Source organism: Pinus tabuliformis, chromosome 8 (assembly GCF_031772625.1).
Source record: "Pinus tabuliformis cultivar Carrire ecotype Pingquan chromosome 8, CPIR1, whole genome shotgun sequence".
Taxonomy (NCBI): domain Eukaryota; kingdom Viridiplantae; phylum Streptophyta; class Pinopsida; order Pinales; family Pinaceae; genus Pinus; species Pinus tabuliformis.
Window position 1 is genome coordinate 2,036,887,367 of NC_142294.1, and position 14,119 is coordinate 2,036,901,485.

Below are 14,119 nucleotides of genomic sequence, written 5' to 3' on the forward strand. Positions count from 1 at the left end.
TCATTTCTCTCTATCCAATACTATAATATTTCCAAAAGCAACCATCAAATTTAACATTATTTCACATACAAATTAAAAGTCAGTTAAAACTCACAATAAATAAACCAACCTCCCTAATTCTCTTGACAGTCATCAACATCGCCCCAATTGATTCAAAGTGTCCCTATAAATAACAACAACCACCACTCTGGTTGATTGCTTTGTGCACCATTTGCCCCCCTACATATAGATAGATGTTATTTCTTTTATATATATTCTACGTTTTATGTTTTTTTCTTTCAAATTGTTTATATATAAATAATGTGATCAGGTTGTTAGTATTTAGAAAATTCCCAACACATATTTTGATGCATATGTTGTTGTTTTCGGTGAATTGGTTAGAGCATCCCTTTAGTAGGGGGGATTTTATGAGTCAAAGTCTAATAAGAACTGTGTTTTTTAATGTTTCCAATGGCTTTGGAGATGGTTCTAAACAATTGATGTCTGTTGTTAGAATTTTATAAGTGTGCTTCGTGGAGAGCAAATTTTCTTGATATAAGAAGGAACACAATTTTTTGTTGGTTTATATACATTAAAAAAAAATCGCATTGTCTCATTCAATGAAAAGTAAAGAAATGACTATGGTTGTTGTCATGTGCAATAAAAATCAACTTATTAATGCAACTATATAAATTCGTAAAAGTAAATCATTGTGAGAATTTGGTTCAAAATTTGCAATATTCAATCCACCACTGTCATGGTGAGTTGCAACTATAAATTTTGATGGATGGAACACTGGAATCAAAAAGCAATGAAAAGGGAAAATACCATAGCTATATGTGCATTTGCATTAAATCTTCATTCTTTAATAACCATATTAAATCACAAAATACCCTCTAAATCTTTGTATGACTTTAATAATTAAAATAAATCTTCATTCTTTAATGACCATATAAAATCACAAAAATACCTTGTAAATTTTTTTCTTTAGTAACCATGCAAAGTAAAAAAATCAAATTATATAAGATAAAAACTTTATACATTAAAGTAAAATTTACTAAGTTTTACAAACTTTAAAGGGCTAATCTGCATCTTATACTCCATTATAAATTGGTCAAAGGAATGATATTGGGACTCCCCACTTAAAAAATGTAATTGCTTACTAATTTGACATGTTAATAGAAAATTCCCAATTACATATGTCATCCCCAATCTCGGTGCCAACCCATGGCAGCTCTCCCGTGCTTTCTTTGCATTCTTCGTTGGATCAATGGTAGGGATTTAGTAATACTACAATGCCTCTATAATCAAAGAGGGTAGGTATATCACTTGTTCGCAGTGGAGTTCGACATGATCAATAATGTAGAATTCTATGATCCCAACGACAACTACATGTTCCTTTTCTTTTCCTTCAATGTTCCTTTTAATCATTTTGTAAACATGTAAATTAGCCTTACTAATGGGGATGAATAAAAATGAGTCTAATTCTATATCAAATATAATTATATGTGAAATATTCAAAACGGTCAATGTAAGAAGTGTATTTATGAATTTGGGGTTATACTTTGAAGAATTGAAGGAGTTATGTATTGTACTGTTCTTTGTCTTGTAAACTCCTTTTGATTTGTTTGTATATTTATGTAGAACTTCCACTATAACATCGACCATAGTTGTAAAACTTTAGTGCCAATAGTCACTTAAAAATGTCTTTGCACCATCCACATAGGCGAAATAAGGTGGTTCAAAATATATATGAGATAGGGCATCACAAGCACCTAGTTATGATGGATCCTTCATTTCAATGCTACCCATGACTGCAATTACTAGCCACTGATATGAGAAGAAAAACATTTTCACTGTGACCTTTATTGTTTGGAAGACCAACATAACATGTATTGTTGCAACATGATAGACACCTGAAGTCCTATGTGATGGAAGTCCATGTGAATGAAACAAATGCATAACTGCCTCTTGGAGCCTTGGTCCACCCTTTGGATCATCCTCAACACCCCTGACTTTGGGCACCAGATGCATTAGTTCCTTGCATGCATTTGTAAGGTCTTTGAAGGGGGTAGATCGAAGACAATATGCACCTGTAAGAGTACTATGCTGTTAATGACTAACTGACTTTTAAGGCGAAGGAAATCTCTGGGTCCATCATTAAAAGCAAATTCAAAATTTTGTGAGCATCTTCCATATCCTTTCAACCATCCAACAATTCGTGGATGCTCTTAAAAAATCCCCAAAGTCTATTCTTTGATATATTATGTGCAACAATTATTGGGCCACAAATACCGAGGCCTCAAAGATTTGGTAGACATTACAGAGTGTGGCATCTTCTGGATTATGGAACTATTTATGTTGTTTTAAAGAGTGTAAATAACTTGGCTTGCATATTCTATAATGAGAGATGAAGAGTAGGAAAACAGCCAGTGCGGTGCTTGCAACTTTTCTGGTTATCGTGGGGATCATAATCGGTGGTGGCCTATGACTTCCCTTGTTTGAGGTAGAAGTTTTATCCATTATTGAATTGTAAGAACCATTGGATAATGTGAAATCTATTTGTAACAAAACTGTCTATCCAAAGCTATGTTATTTCAAACTCTTTCCCCATTTAGGGTTGTCCCCTTCATAACCCATAAAGCTCCTTTACTTTGCTCTAATGGTGGCCCTGGATGAGGCAAACAAAGCTTTCACCCATGTTTTGAGAGTCATTAAGCAAGCTCTGATAGCACTATCTCTCTTTTAAAGCAATGTGATCTTAAAACATTGACTCGTGAATAGTTGGTGGAGCGATGACGGTGGAGCAGTGACAGTAGTACAAAGGCATCAGGCAAAGCCCATGGTACAGAGACATCATGAGACATTTCGACAAGTACACAAAGCTAGCAAGTACTCGAAGCAAAACCTCCACTCAACTTACTCCTCGTGTCAGATTTCAATTTGATTAAACAATGAAAATGAAGGCTTTTGATTGGCTAGGGTGAATAGTGTTTGCTCACCCTAAGCCCGCAAAGAAAACGCTTATCGACGTAAAAATTCAAATTTGTTACATTGTAATTTTGTTTTTATTAATACAATTAAGAATAACTTTTTAGATTAAGAAAAATCATAATATACATATTACATTAAAATATATAAGTAACAACAATAAGTTAAGATTCATTTTACCTTATAAAATATAATAATGATTGTGTAACCATATTTAAATTTAATTAATAAGCACATAAACTTACAATATAATGATGTGATTAATGCCATGGATATTCACTTCCACTTTGCCATAGATATTATTAACTTTGTTACAATACCACGACTCATCAATATAACATGCTAAAAACCATATCTCATTTCACACTCAAAATAATTTATAAATACTTTTTTGAATTAAATTTAATAACATTTTTTATTAAATTTAGAAGAAAAATATTATAATTACATTTGCTATATCTCTACACCTCTATCACATGCAAATATATAAGATATAAATAGTAGCTATAACCATGAATATTCACCACCACTTTGCCATGGATATTATTCACCATACCATACAATGGGCCAATACGATCACTCAATACCACATGCCCAAAAACCATCTCTCATTTCACGTCAAAATAATGCTTACAATTAACAAGACTTTTAACCATGGATACCCACCCACCTTTACTATGAATATTATTAACCATACTATACCATGACTCATCAATACCACATCCCAAAATCCATCCTAATTTCACAATCAAAATAATTTATAAATATTTTGTTTTAATTGAATTCAATTATATTTTTGGGCCAAAAAACACTCTCCATCCTAATATGGAAGGGTTGTTGTAATATCTAATTATATTATATTATCTAAACATTATTTTAACTTCATCAAAATACTTAAGATTATATAAAAATAAAAATTAAAAAATAAAATAAAATAAATAATTAAACAAATTTAAATCTATCTTAATTCCAAATTAAAAAACAAAATAAAATAAATAATTAAACAAATTTAAATCTATCTTAATTCCAAATTTATTAACCTCTAAAAACAAATAAAATCTCTAAAAATACATTTTTCAAATTTTGTGTTAAGGAAAAAAGTTTTCACACATTGAGACAAAGAAACATAATTATAAGACGAAGAAACATTGCTATTGTTTCTGCTGCGTGTTTGTTGAGAAAGCATGGCGGGACTTATTCAGAAAAGGGTACTAGCGACCTTGAGGTCTCGAAATCCTCCGCTAATAACAAGAGGGTTTGCCTCAGACGCGTTGGCTACCACAGAGATCAAACCTGGCGAAGTCGGTATTGTTTCAGGAATCCCAGATCAGCACTTAAGCAGAAGGGTAACACTCTTTAGTTGTATTTTTTTTCTTTCTAATTTTGGTCTTCATTTCAGACTTGTTCATATATGAATAATGTTATTGTGCAAACGCGCTACAGCATATACATTGCACATACGCTTTAAAACAGTCAGTCATAAGCGGCGATCTTTAGGGTTTCGGAGCATTGCAGTTATTTGTGATTTTTTTTTTGGCAAAATTAGGAAAAACAAGGCCTCAAATTCACCCAGCATTAGGGATTGGTTTTGAAGAGTCTATGTAAAGAGAAAGCAATATGGGAATACAGAAGATGAAATTTTGATAATCTCGGTTATATTTCAAACATCGAAATGAAATTCTAGAAATCCAACATTCTTGATCACATTTACAATTAAATTCTGAGTAGACTCTTTTTTTCAGTTTTGATTCTTAGAAGAGGTCCTGCAAATCAGGTAGTTTTCCAAGTACGTTAACATAAATTAAATATAAAATAAATGTTAAGGGGGATTTAAACGTGTATCTTATGTGCATGCATTATGGTGAAAGGGGTTCTGTATATTTTATTTTATTCCATTTTTCGGAAGCTGCTTTTTGTATTTTTTCCTGGGAAGCTGCATTTCATTGTACAAAATACGTGAGCACAATTACATGGGAAAATAATTATATTACATATTTTTTTCCAAAATATTGCAGTGATATTAATGAATGAATGTTATTCCTGGTAAACCCATTGGTATAAACGAGTGTGCCCCAATGGATTAAAAGAAGTACCTGCCAGCACCGAATTAATCAATTGCCCAAGACAACTAGTAGAAATAACCCTTTTAAGTTTATTATATTACATATCTCCACTAACATAAATCCTTAATAAATATAAAGAAATCTGCGCATCGCCTTTTATATAGAAAAATCAATGCCTGGCCTTTTATATAGTAGAGATGACCAAATCCAAAAGGCCATGAAAGGAAAGCCAGAATCATAATAACTAGCATAATATTATCAGGCGATAATATTTAACCCCCTCACCTCAAGCACTTCTAGGGGTATTATCGCAGCTGTTATCAACTTTGCATTGAATATCTGTGGATGTATACGGGGCTTACCATTTTTTGCTATGTTCCTAGAAACAAGAAATTGAAAATGAAATGCGAAGCAAAAGCAGAATGAGAAATGACAATCAGAGGGTTTTGGGATAAGAAACATTGACTTCCATATTATGCATATTATATTATCACGGATTTATTACTCATTGTAAGTGGTCAAAATAACTTAGGTATAATGTGCAAGTTTATTTATCAAGAGAAGGAGTAGTGAACAAAGGGGTTAGGATGGCAAAGAGTGGACCGTTTTGAAAACATCTGCTTCACACGCGCAACAGCCCTGGTGCGATTTGAGTACTCCCTCCATTGCCATGGCCTCGAGAGGGGGCCCTGAGGCCCCTCTTCCTTCGCCTCCCCCACCAGAGATCCTTGCATTCAGGAAGCTGATTGGCGATAGTAGTAAACACCCAACAAGGGAAACTTAGCGCAAGTTTGTAAAGAAACTTGACAACAACCCCACAGTCGCCCTGCCTGTTGAATATTCTTGTAGATCTGCTTTGAACTTAGCTGAAAAGGGCTCATCGGTCAATTTACAGGGTTATGGCCTTCGCCCAAGGTTGTCGAGGCGTGGGTACAGAGGAATTGGCGACCACTAGTAAAGGAAGGCATTGGAAGTTTCCTGGTTGGTAAGGGCTTCTTTGTCTTTGTTTTTGATTCAGTAGAAGACATAAATCTCATCTTTAGGAATGGACCATATTTCATGGGACCTCAGGGTCTGTATCTAAACTCATGGTCACCAGAATTTGATTCGACACAAGATGTGCCGTCAGCAGTTCCAGTGTGGGTGCGCCTCCCTCATCTTCCACTGCACTGCTGGAATTTGAAGTCACTAGAAATGATTGGTAACACCCTGGGAAAACATAGACAGAGCAGAGAGAAGGGATCAATATTCATGTGCAAGAATATGCGTCAAAGTTGACTTGGAAATAGGGTTACCTGAAGCCATAAAGTTAACAATAGCAGATTGGTCTTATATCCAAGAGTTAGACTACGAGCAGCTACCATTCAAATGCAGAAATTGCCATGAATATGGGCATTTCGAAAGATACTGCAAAAAAAAAGGAGGAGGAAGATCTAGAGAAGTCGAAAGGAGAAAAATGGATCCAGGTGCAGAAAGCAATCCAGGCCAAGGTGAGTAACAGGAATAAAGGGAAAGAGGTTCCGATGGAGTTTGGAACTCCCTTAACAGGAATGGTCCAAATGAAAGGAAGAGGAGAACAGACAAAGACAATAGCCTCAATAAACCCATTTGAAACCCTCAGCACTTCAATCGAAATTCCAGAAACAGAGATAGAGGAGATTGAACGCCAAGTTCCTTCACTCGAAGCAGAAAAGAAGAACATAGAAGTAACCCAACTTGACTCCCCAACAGGAACCTCCTCCTCACCTACATATGCAGAAATGACAAGGAAAAAACCCCTGGAAACCTCTGGGTCATTGGAAGACGAGACATTCAAGAGACCCTCTAAAAGAGTTGGAAGGAAATCTCATAAGGAAGCCAGGGAAGAAGAGGTGGAGAGGCAAAAAATGCAAGGCAACCAATCCACCATTGAAATGTCTATCGGGAGAAACACCAGAACAAGGCCCTCTAAGGGGGGATCAACTCACTCCAATCCTATTAAATAATGAAACTAGTCTCTTGGAATTGCAGAGGCTTGGGGAACCCTTCGAAAGCTGAAGCAGTCAAAGATCTTCTGAAAATAGAAACTCCCGAGATCCTCATGCTCCAAGAGACTAAGATTGAAGGGGAAACCCTTCTTGAGATCAACAAATTAAAATGGGGAAAAAATGCAAGAAAGGCCATTAGTGCAAGAGGTTCCTCTGGTGGCCTAGCAACATTGTGGTCGGAGGACAAGTATCAACTAGAAAGCTCCTTTGAGACCCAACATTGGATATTCACCGAACTTCGGCACCTCTCTAGTAAGTTCTCCATCTCTCTCTTCAACCTTTATGTTCCAGTCCACCTTACAAAGAAGAAAGAATGTTGGCAGACCTTGTCTGATTTCTTAGACATTTACTCCCCTCAGAATATAATAGTGGCTGGAGATCTCAACCTCGTCATTGATCCAAAAGAAAAGAGAGGTGGCAATAGTGGCAGGGACCAAATGCTTCCATTAGTAGAGGAGCTAATACTTCATTGGGATCTTCTTGACTTCAAACCGAAGAAAGGTCTTTACACCTGGACAAACAATAGAGCTGGGGCAGAACACATCTCTGCTCACCTAGATCGTTTCCTAGCGCAAAGCTCTTTGTTGCTAGGAAAAAGACTGATCTCCTCGAAAATTCTCCCAAAGCTGGCCTCAAATCACAAACCTATTCTCTTACAGCTGGAAGAGGAAGAAAATTTGGGCCCTATCCCCGTTAGATTCAACCAGCTTTGGTTAGGGAAAGAACTTAAGAAGGGTTCAAGGAAATTGTTCTGGTGGCATGGTCCACACCCGTGACAGGATTCTCCCGGCTTCGTGTGGGAGCAGAAACTAAAAATAACCAAGAGAGCTCTGAAAAAATAGATTAAAGAACCCTCAAATCTCCTACCAGCAACAAAAAGGAGACAATTCAGTTTTTATCAGATCTGCAAATGGATTTGGAAAGTAAGGAAATCTTTGCTTCAGATTTAGAAAAAGAACAAGCTGCCCAAATCAAATCATTTTGCGCTTTCCGCCATGAAGAAGAAACTTGGAGGCTTAAGTCTCGTAGCTTGTGGCTTAAAGTTGGAGACCGAAATACCTCTTTCTTCCATAGGCAATATAGAGCTTGGCTATCTCGAAATCATATCTCTGAAATCACTTGCTCAGATGGGACTGTGCTCAAAGGTCAAGAACAGCTAAAAAAGGCGGCAAAAGATCATTTCCAGAATCTGTATAAAGAGGATGGTAAGGGAAGTGAAGAAGTCATCTCGGAATTTCTCTCCCACATTCCATCTTTGGTAAGCAAGGAGGACAACACTAGACTTACGAAACCTTTCTCCGAGGAAGAAATCTGTAAAGTAATATGGTTCATGGAACCAAACAAGGCTCTAGGACGTGACGACTTCTCAATTCATTATTATAGAATCTGCTGGGAAATAATAAAAACTGATCTTTTGAGGCTGATTAAAGCTTGTCATCAAAAAGCCAAAGTGGGAGGTAGTACTAACTCTACCTTCCTTGCTTTAATACCAAAAGAAGTGAATCCCGACACTTTTGATAGATTTAGGCCAATCTCGCTCTGCAATGCATCATACAAGATACTGACAAAATTGCTAGCAAACAGAATCAAGCCATTGCTTGGGAAACTCATTTCTCCCACCCAAGGAGGCTTTGTCAAAGGGAGACACATACTAGATAATGTAATACAGGTGCAAGAAGTCATACACTCCAGTTACCTTTGGCAGGAGCAAGGTATGCTCATAAAGCTTGACATGGCAAACGCATTCGACTGGGTAAATCTTTCTTTCCTGTACAAAGTCCTCCTTTCCTTTGGTTTCAGCTCTAACTTTGTCAATTTGATTAAAGCTTGTACTGAAAAGCCATGGATAGCACCTTTAGTTAATGGCAGGCCAGCAAACTATTTTCAAGCCTCGAGGGGAATAAGGCAAGGCTACCCCCTCTCCCCTTTCTTGTACATACTGATGGCAGACTCGTTAAGTAGAAAACTGACAGCTGAAAAGAAAGCAGGGATAGCTCCAGGAGTCAGGTTGACGAAAGGGCTAGAGCCTCTCAACCATGCATTATTCGCAGATGATTCTCTTCTTCTGGGCGGAGCCTCCATCAAGATAGCCAAAGTTTATAGTGGAATCCTTCAAAAATACTGCAGCATATCAGGAGCTCTTATAAATAAAAGGAAAAGTGCGATATACAGGTGGAATGTGGATCAACAAGCAATTCAGAGAATGGCCTACTCCCTAGGATTTTTGGGATATGCTTCTTGGGATAAAATCAAATATTGCGGGTTACCAATAACCTGGGCTCTAACAAATTATCGTTGTGGAAAGAGGTAATAAGCAAAATTAAGTCCAAGATTACAGCTTGGGGAGGGCAATGGCTCACTAATGCTGGCAAACTCATCTTTATAAAATCTGTTTTGTCCACCCTGCGAATTTATCAGGCCTCCTTTCTGCTGGCTCCGAAGAAGATCATAGAACAGATCTCCAGAATGATCAGGGATGTTCTGTGGACAGGAGGAAGAGGAAATCTAAGAAAATTCCATTTAGTGAATTGGGATACAGTTAAACATCCCATCTATGAAGGAGGCCTGCAAATAAGAGACCCAGGCGTTGCTAATCTGGCTCTTGGAGTCAAAATTCTCTGGACCCTCTTCTCAAACAGCAAACACCTTGTCAGTCAGGTCATAAAAAAAAATATCTAAAAGGCTCAATGCTAAGAAACATTCAAATGGATAACAACATCAAAGGGACGTCGATATGGCACCTCTACGACCGGGGGCTCGTGTTCTTTCAAAATCACTTGTATCGTATCCTAGGCAATGGAAAAAACATGATGCTGTGGCAAGACAACATAATGGGACAGTCGCCTCTGAGCAAAAATGAAGCAATCAGAGCAATCAAGAACTTCCTCATGTAGCAAGGAACCCTCACCCTGGCAGATATTTCAACTTGGGATGACTTTGAAAAATGGAGAAATTGGGAAATTCCACGAGTTCCTGAACAACTGTGCAGTTAAAAGACTCTCCTGGAAGAAGCGCTCACCGCTAACGGGCCTGGCACCGGTTCACATGCATTCGACGGATAAATGGGGAGCTTCCATCAAGATAGCCAAAGTTTATATTGGAATCCTTCAAAAATACTGCAACATATCAGGAGCTCTTATAAATAAAAGGAAAAGTGCGATATACGGGTGGAATGTGGATCAACAAGCAATTTAGAAAATGGCCTACTCCTTAGGCTTTTTGGGATATGCTTCTTGGGATAAAATCAAATATCTCGGGTTACCAATAACCCTGGGCTCTAACAAATTATCGCTATGGAAAGAGGTAATAAGCAAAATTAAGTCCAAGATTATAGCTTGGGGAGGGCAATGGCTCACCAATGTTGGCAAACTCATCTTTATAAAATCTGTTTTGTCCACCTTGCCAATTTATCAGGCCTCCTTTCTGCTAGCTCCAAAGAAGATCACATAACAGATCTCTAGAATGATCAGGGATTTTCTGTGGAGAGGAGGAAGAGGAAATCAAAGAAGATTCCATATAGTGAATTGGGATACAGTTAAACATCTCATCTATGAAGGAGGCCTGCAAATAAGAGACCCAGGCCTTGCCAATCTGGCTCTTGGAGGCAAAATTCTCTGGACCCTCTTCTTAAACAGCAAACAACTTGTCAATCAGGTCATAAAAAAAAATATCTAAAAGGCTTAACGCTAAGAAACATTCAGATGGATAACAGCATCAAAGGGACGTCGATCTAGCACCTCTGTTGCCGGGGGCCCGATTTCTTTCAAAATCACTTGTATCGCATCCTAGGCAATGGAAAAAACACGATGCTGTGGCAAGACATCATAATGGGACAGTCGCCTCTGAGCAAAAATGAAGCAATCAAAGAAATCAGGAACTTCCTCATGCAGCAAGGAACCCTCACCCTGGCAGATATTTTGACTTGGGATGACTCTGGAAAATGGAGAAATACCACAAGTTCCTGAACAACTGCGTAGTCAAAAGACTCTCCTGGAAGAAGCACTAACGGGCCTGGCACACGTTCACATGCGTTCGACGGATAAATGGGGATGGGGAAAGACTGAAATTTACAAGGTAAGGCATGGATTTGCCTCTCTTCAAGCACAACAAGCTTCGAGCCACACTGCATTGGTGTGGAAACAGATTTGGGATCCTCTTGGGCTCCCAAAATAAACTTCTTCACTTGGGTATTAATGCATGGGAATTGGGAAAGTGCTAACTGGCGACAACCTGAGTAAAAGAGGCATTCACGGGCCACATTGGTGTTCTCTCTGCTACAAAGCTCAGGAAACCATGCAGCATGTGTTTGTGGATTGCACTTTTGCTCAAGAAGTCTGGGATTGCATCCTCCAAGGTCTCAATGTCTCTGCCCCATCGCAAGTCAAAATAGCTAACCTTTTCAATACATGGAGAATGCGATATCCTCATAAGACCCAAAGAAAGACAACATGGAACAGAATCTGGAAAGTAGTTCCTAAATACGTCAGCTGGAAAATATGGCTCGCCAGAAACGGTAAGATCTTCAACAACATTTTGAACTCCCCATTGAAGGTGGTAGCAAAAGCAAAATCACTACTCCTCGAGACTGTGGCTAATCACCCCCTTAAAAATGATAATACTCTTCTCCTTGAAGAAGAGAAATGGATGGGAACATATATTTTTCGAGACAGTATAAAGAACACCACTTGCCTCAGTAAAACTCTTGTATGGAGATTACGAGAAACAGACTCAGATTTTCAAGATTGGTGGAGGAAACAAGGTAAAACAACAATCTTTTTTGATGGTGCCTCCAAAGGCAATCCAGGGATAACAGGAGCAGGCGGAGTGATCTACTCCTCGGAGGGAATTCGAGAAGATAGCTTCAGCTGGGGCCTTGGACAGAGAACCAACAACTAGGCAGAAATCCTTGGGCTGCTAAAAGCCTGTCAGATAACACGTGAAAAAGGCAATAAGGAAATACAAGTATTCGGGGACTCAAAATTTTTGATAAAGATATTAAACTCGGAGGACCACTTCAGCAATCCAGTGCTCAACAAGACACTTCAAAGGCTGAGATACGTGCTCCAAGATTTCTCCTCCTACCTTCTTTTCCATATTCTATGTGGCTCAAATAAGGAAGCAGACGCAAAAGCAAACTAGGCATGCCTCCTGCCACAAGGAGGCATGCCTAGAGGACCACTTCAGCAATCCAGTGCTCAACAAGACACTTCAAAGGCTGAGATACGTGCTCCAAGATTTCTCCTCCTACCTTCTTTTCCATATTCTATGTGGCTCAAATAAGGAAGCAAATGCAAAAGCAAACTAGGCATGCCTCCTGCCACAAGGAGCTTTCAGCAAGAATGATGAAGAATCTACATGGATCCTGATCCCGTAATCGAGAGTAAACCTACACCTATGTAAGGAAAGGATAGCTGCAACTAAAAGTATTTTTGAATATTGTAATGATGGTTGTTTTTGGCCTCGGCCCAACCGAGTTTAAATAATTAATATAACCGTTATAGTTAAAAAAAAAAAAAACTTAGGTATAAATATTTTGGTATTTGAAGGATACAAGTTAAGATGTATATGTTAGTTTACATTTTTTATATTATAATAAATAAAAATAATTTTTAAAATAGATTCAACATTTTGTTATTTTGAATTATTAACAAAGCATTTGTTATAACTTATTTTAAATTATTAACAAAGCATTTGTTATTTTACTTTATTAACAAAACATTACCCACTCATTCCACACATCTTTAACATCCTGAGTTACAAAATACACTCAGTTTTTTAGGTGCAATAAGGGATAATTTAGTGAATCCAAATCCACTCTAGATTCAAAAACTATCCTCCATATTCCAATGCATCAATACTATAAATTGTATTACATTCACATCCTAATGTTTAGGCATCCCTTTGTTGTGTCCTTTCTTTTTTCTTTATCAATTTTTTTTTTTTCAAAAACATTGTTATGAGCAGAGAAGTGCCCAACAAATGACATTTTTGTGCAGTTTTTCTTTCTTGATTATTTTTTTAGAGAAACCCTATTTCGTTGTATCTTTTTTTTTGGTAACGCAGGTTTTATGGATATTTTTCATTCTTTTTTGTAAGTTTGGTAGGACCTTTCTAATCATTATTTTTCAAAAAAAGACAAGTTACAACCAGAGACTAAATGTTTAGATGACCTCAACCTGCACAAAGAGAAATTTATGGATATTTTTCATTAAATACACATGTTTTCAGAAATATATACTTCAGAAGTTCCCAAAGATTTTTATGTGGATTTTTTTTTAATAGTTTTTTTTGGTACTGGGGCAGTGGAAGTTAACTTGCTATTTAACATTTTTCTCAATGTCACATTTGAGAAGAAGCGTACATGTCATTAGTTCGGCAAATTATTAGATCCTGTCCCAAGGCCAGCTTTCATCTTAATTGCGTGGTTCTCATTTAAAAACAAAAAACAACCTGCATTGTTTTTATCCCAAGGGCCTTGCCTTACGCCATCAAAGATACCCATGCCTGTTCTTATTTGATGAATAAATTCTCAATTTACCTCTCTTTTTCTTGAATGACTGGCAGCTTGTGAGCTACGGCCATGTATATGATTTGTTAGGAGCATTGAAATGAAGGGATAGCTTTCGCTGCTAATAGCAATGAGTTTCTTGCTAGCTACAAGACCCATATAGTTAGACATTGCACAACCTTCCATTCCTTAGGGGCTCTATTTTGCTTATCCAACATTTCAAACATTCTTCAACCGAGTTCCCAACCCATCTGTTCTTCTTTCCTTTGAAATGTTTCACTTCTAACCAGACCTGTTTTGCATATGAGCATTTAATGAGCAAATGGTCTATCGATTCTTTATCTTATCTAAATAAAATCCATATTCCAGGTCCCTACCTGCGTCTTCTGTCCAAAACTTGCCAAGTTAAAACCTTGTTCATAATTGTTTTTTTAAACGGAATGGATAAGAATATTTATATTAATAAAGGTTTGGGTTTTGGGCCAGTATCCTTACGTCAGAACCCTTACATCTTGAATCATCCACAAAAGGGGGAGATCTTCAAAAGAGTA

The 14,119-nt window shown here is 37.4% G+C and overlaps 1 protein-coding gene across 1 annotated transcript in view; it reads left to right on the top strand.

The window, feature by feature from the left end:
- Nucleotides 1–4,083: 4,083 nt before the first annotated feature.
- The window catches only part of FRO1 (NADH-ubiquinone oxidoreductase-like protein), a 115,061-nt gene continuing 105,025 nt past the window's right edge, over nt 4,084–14,119 (top strand). Inside the window, exon 1 of the mRNA XM_089374917.1 lies at nt 4,084–4,316. Within this exon, the coding sequence (XP_089231043.1) occupies nt 4,155–4,316 (162 nt within the window). The 5' untranslated portion in view covers nt 4,084–4,154. The remainder of the gene's footprint in view (nt 4,317–14,119) is intronic.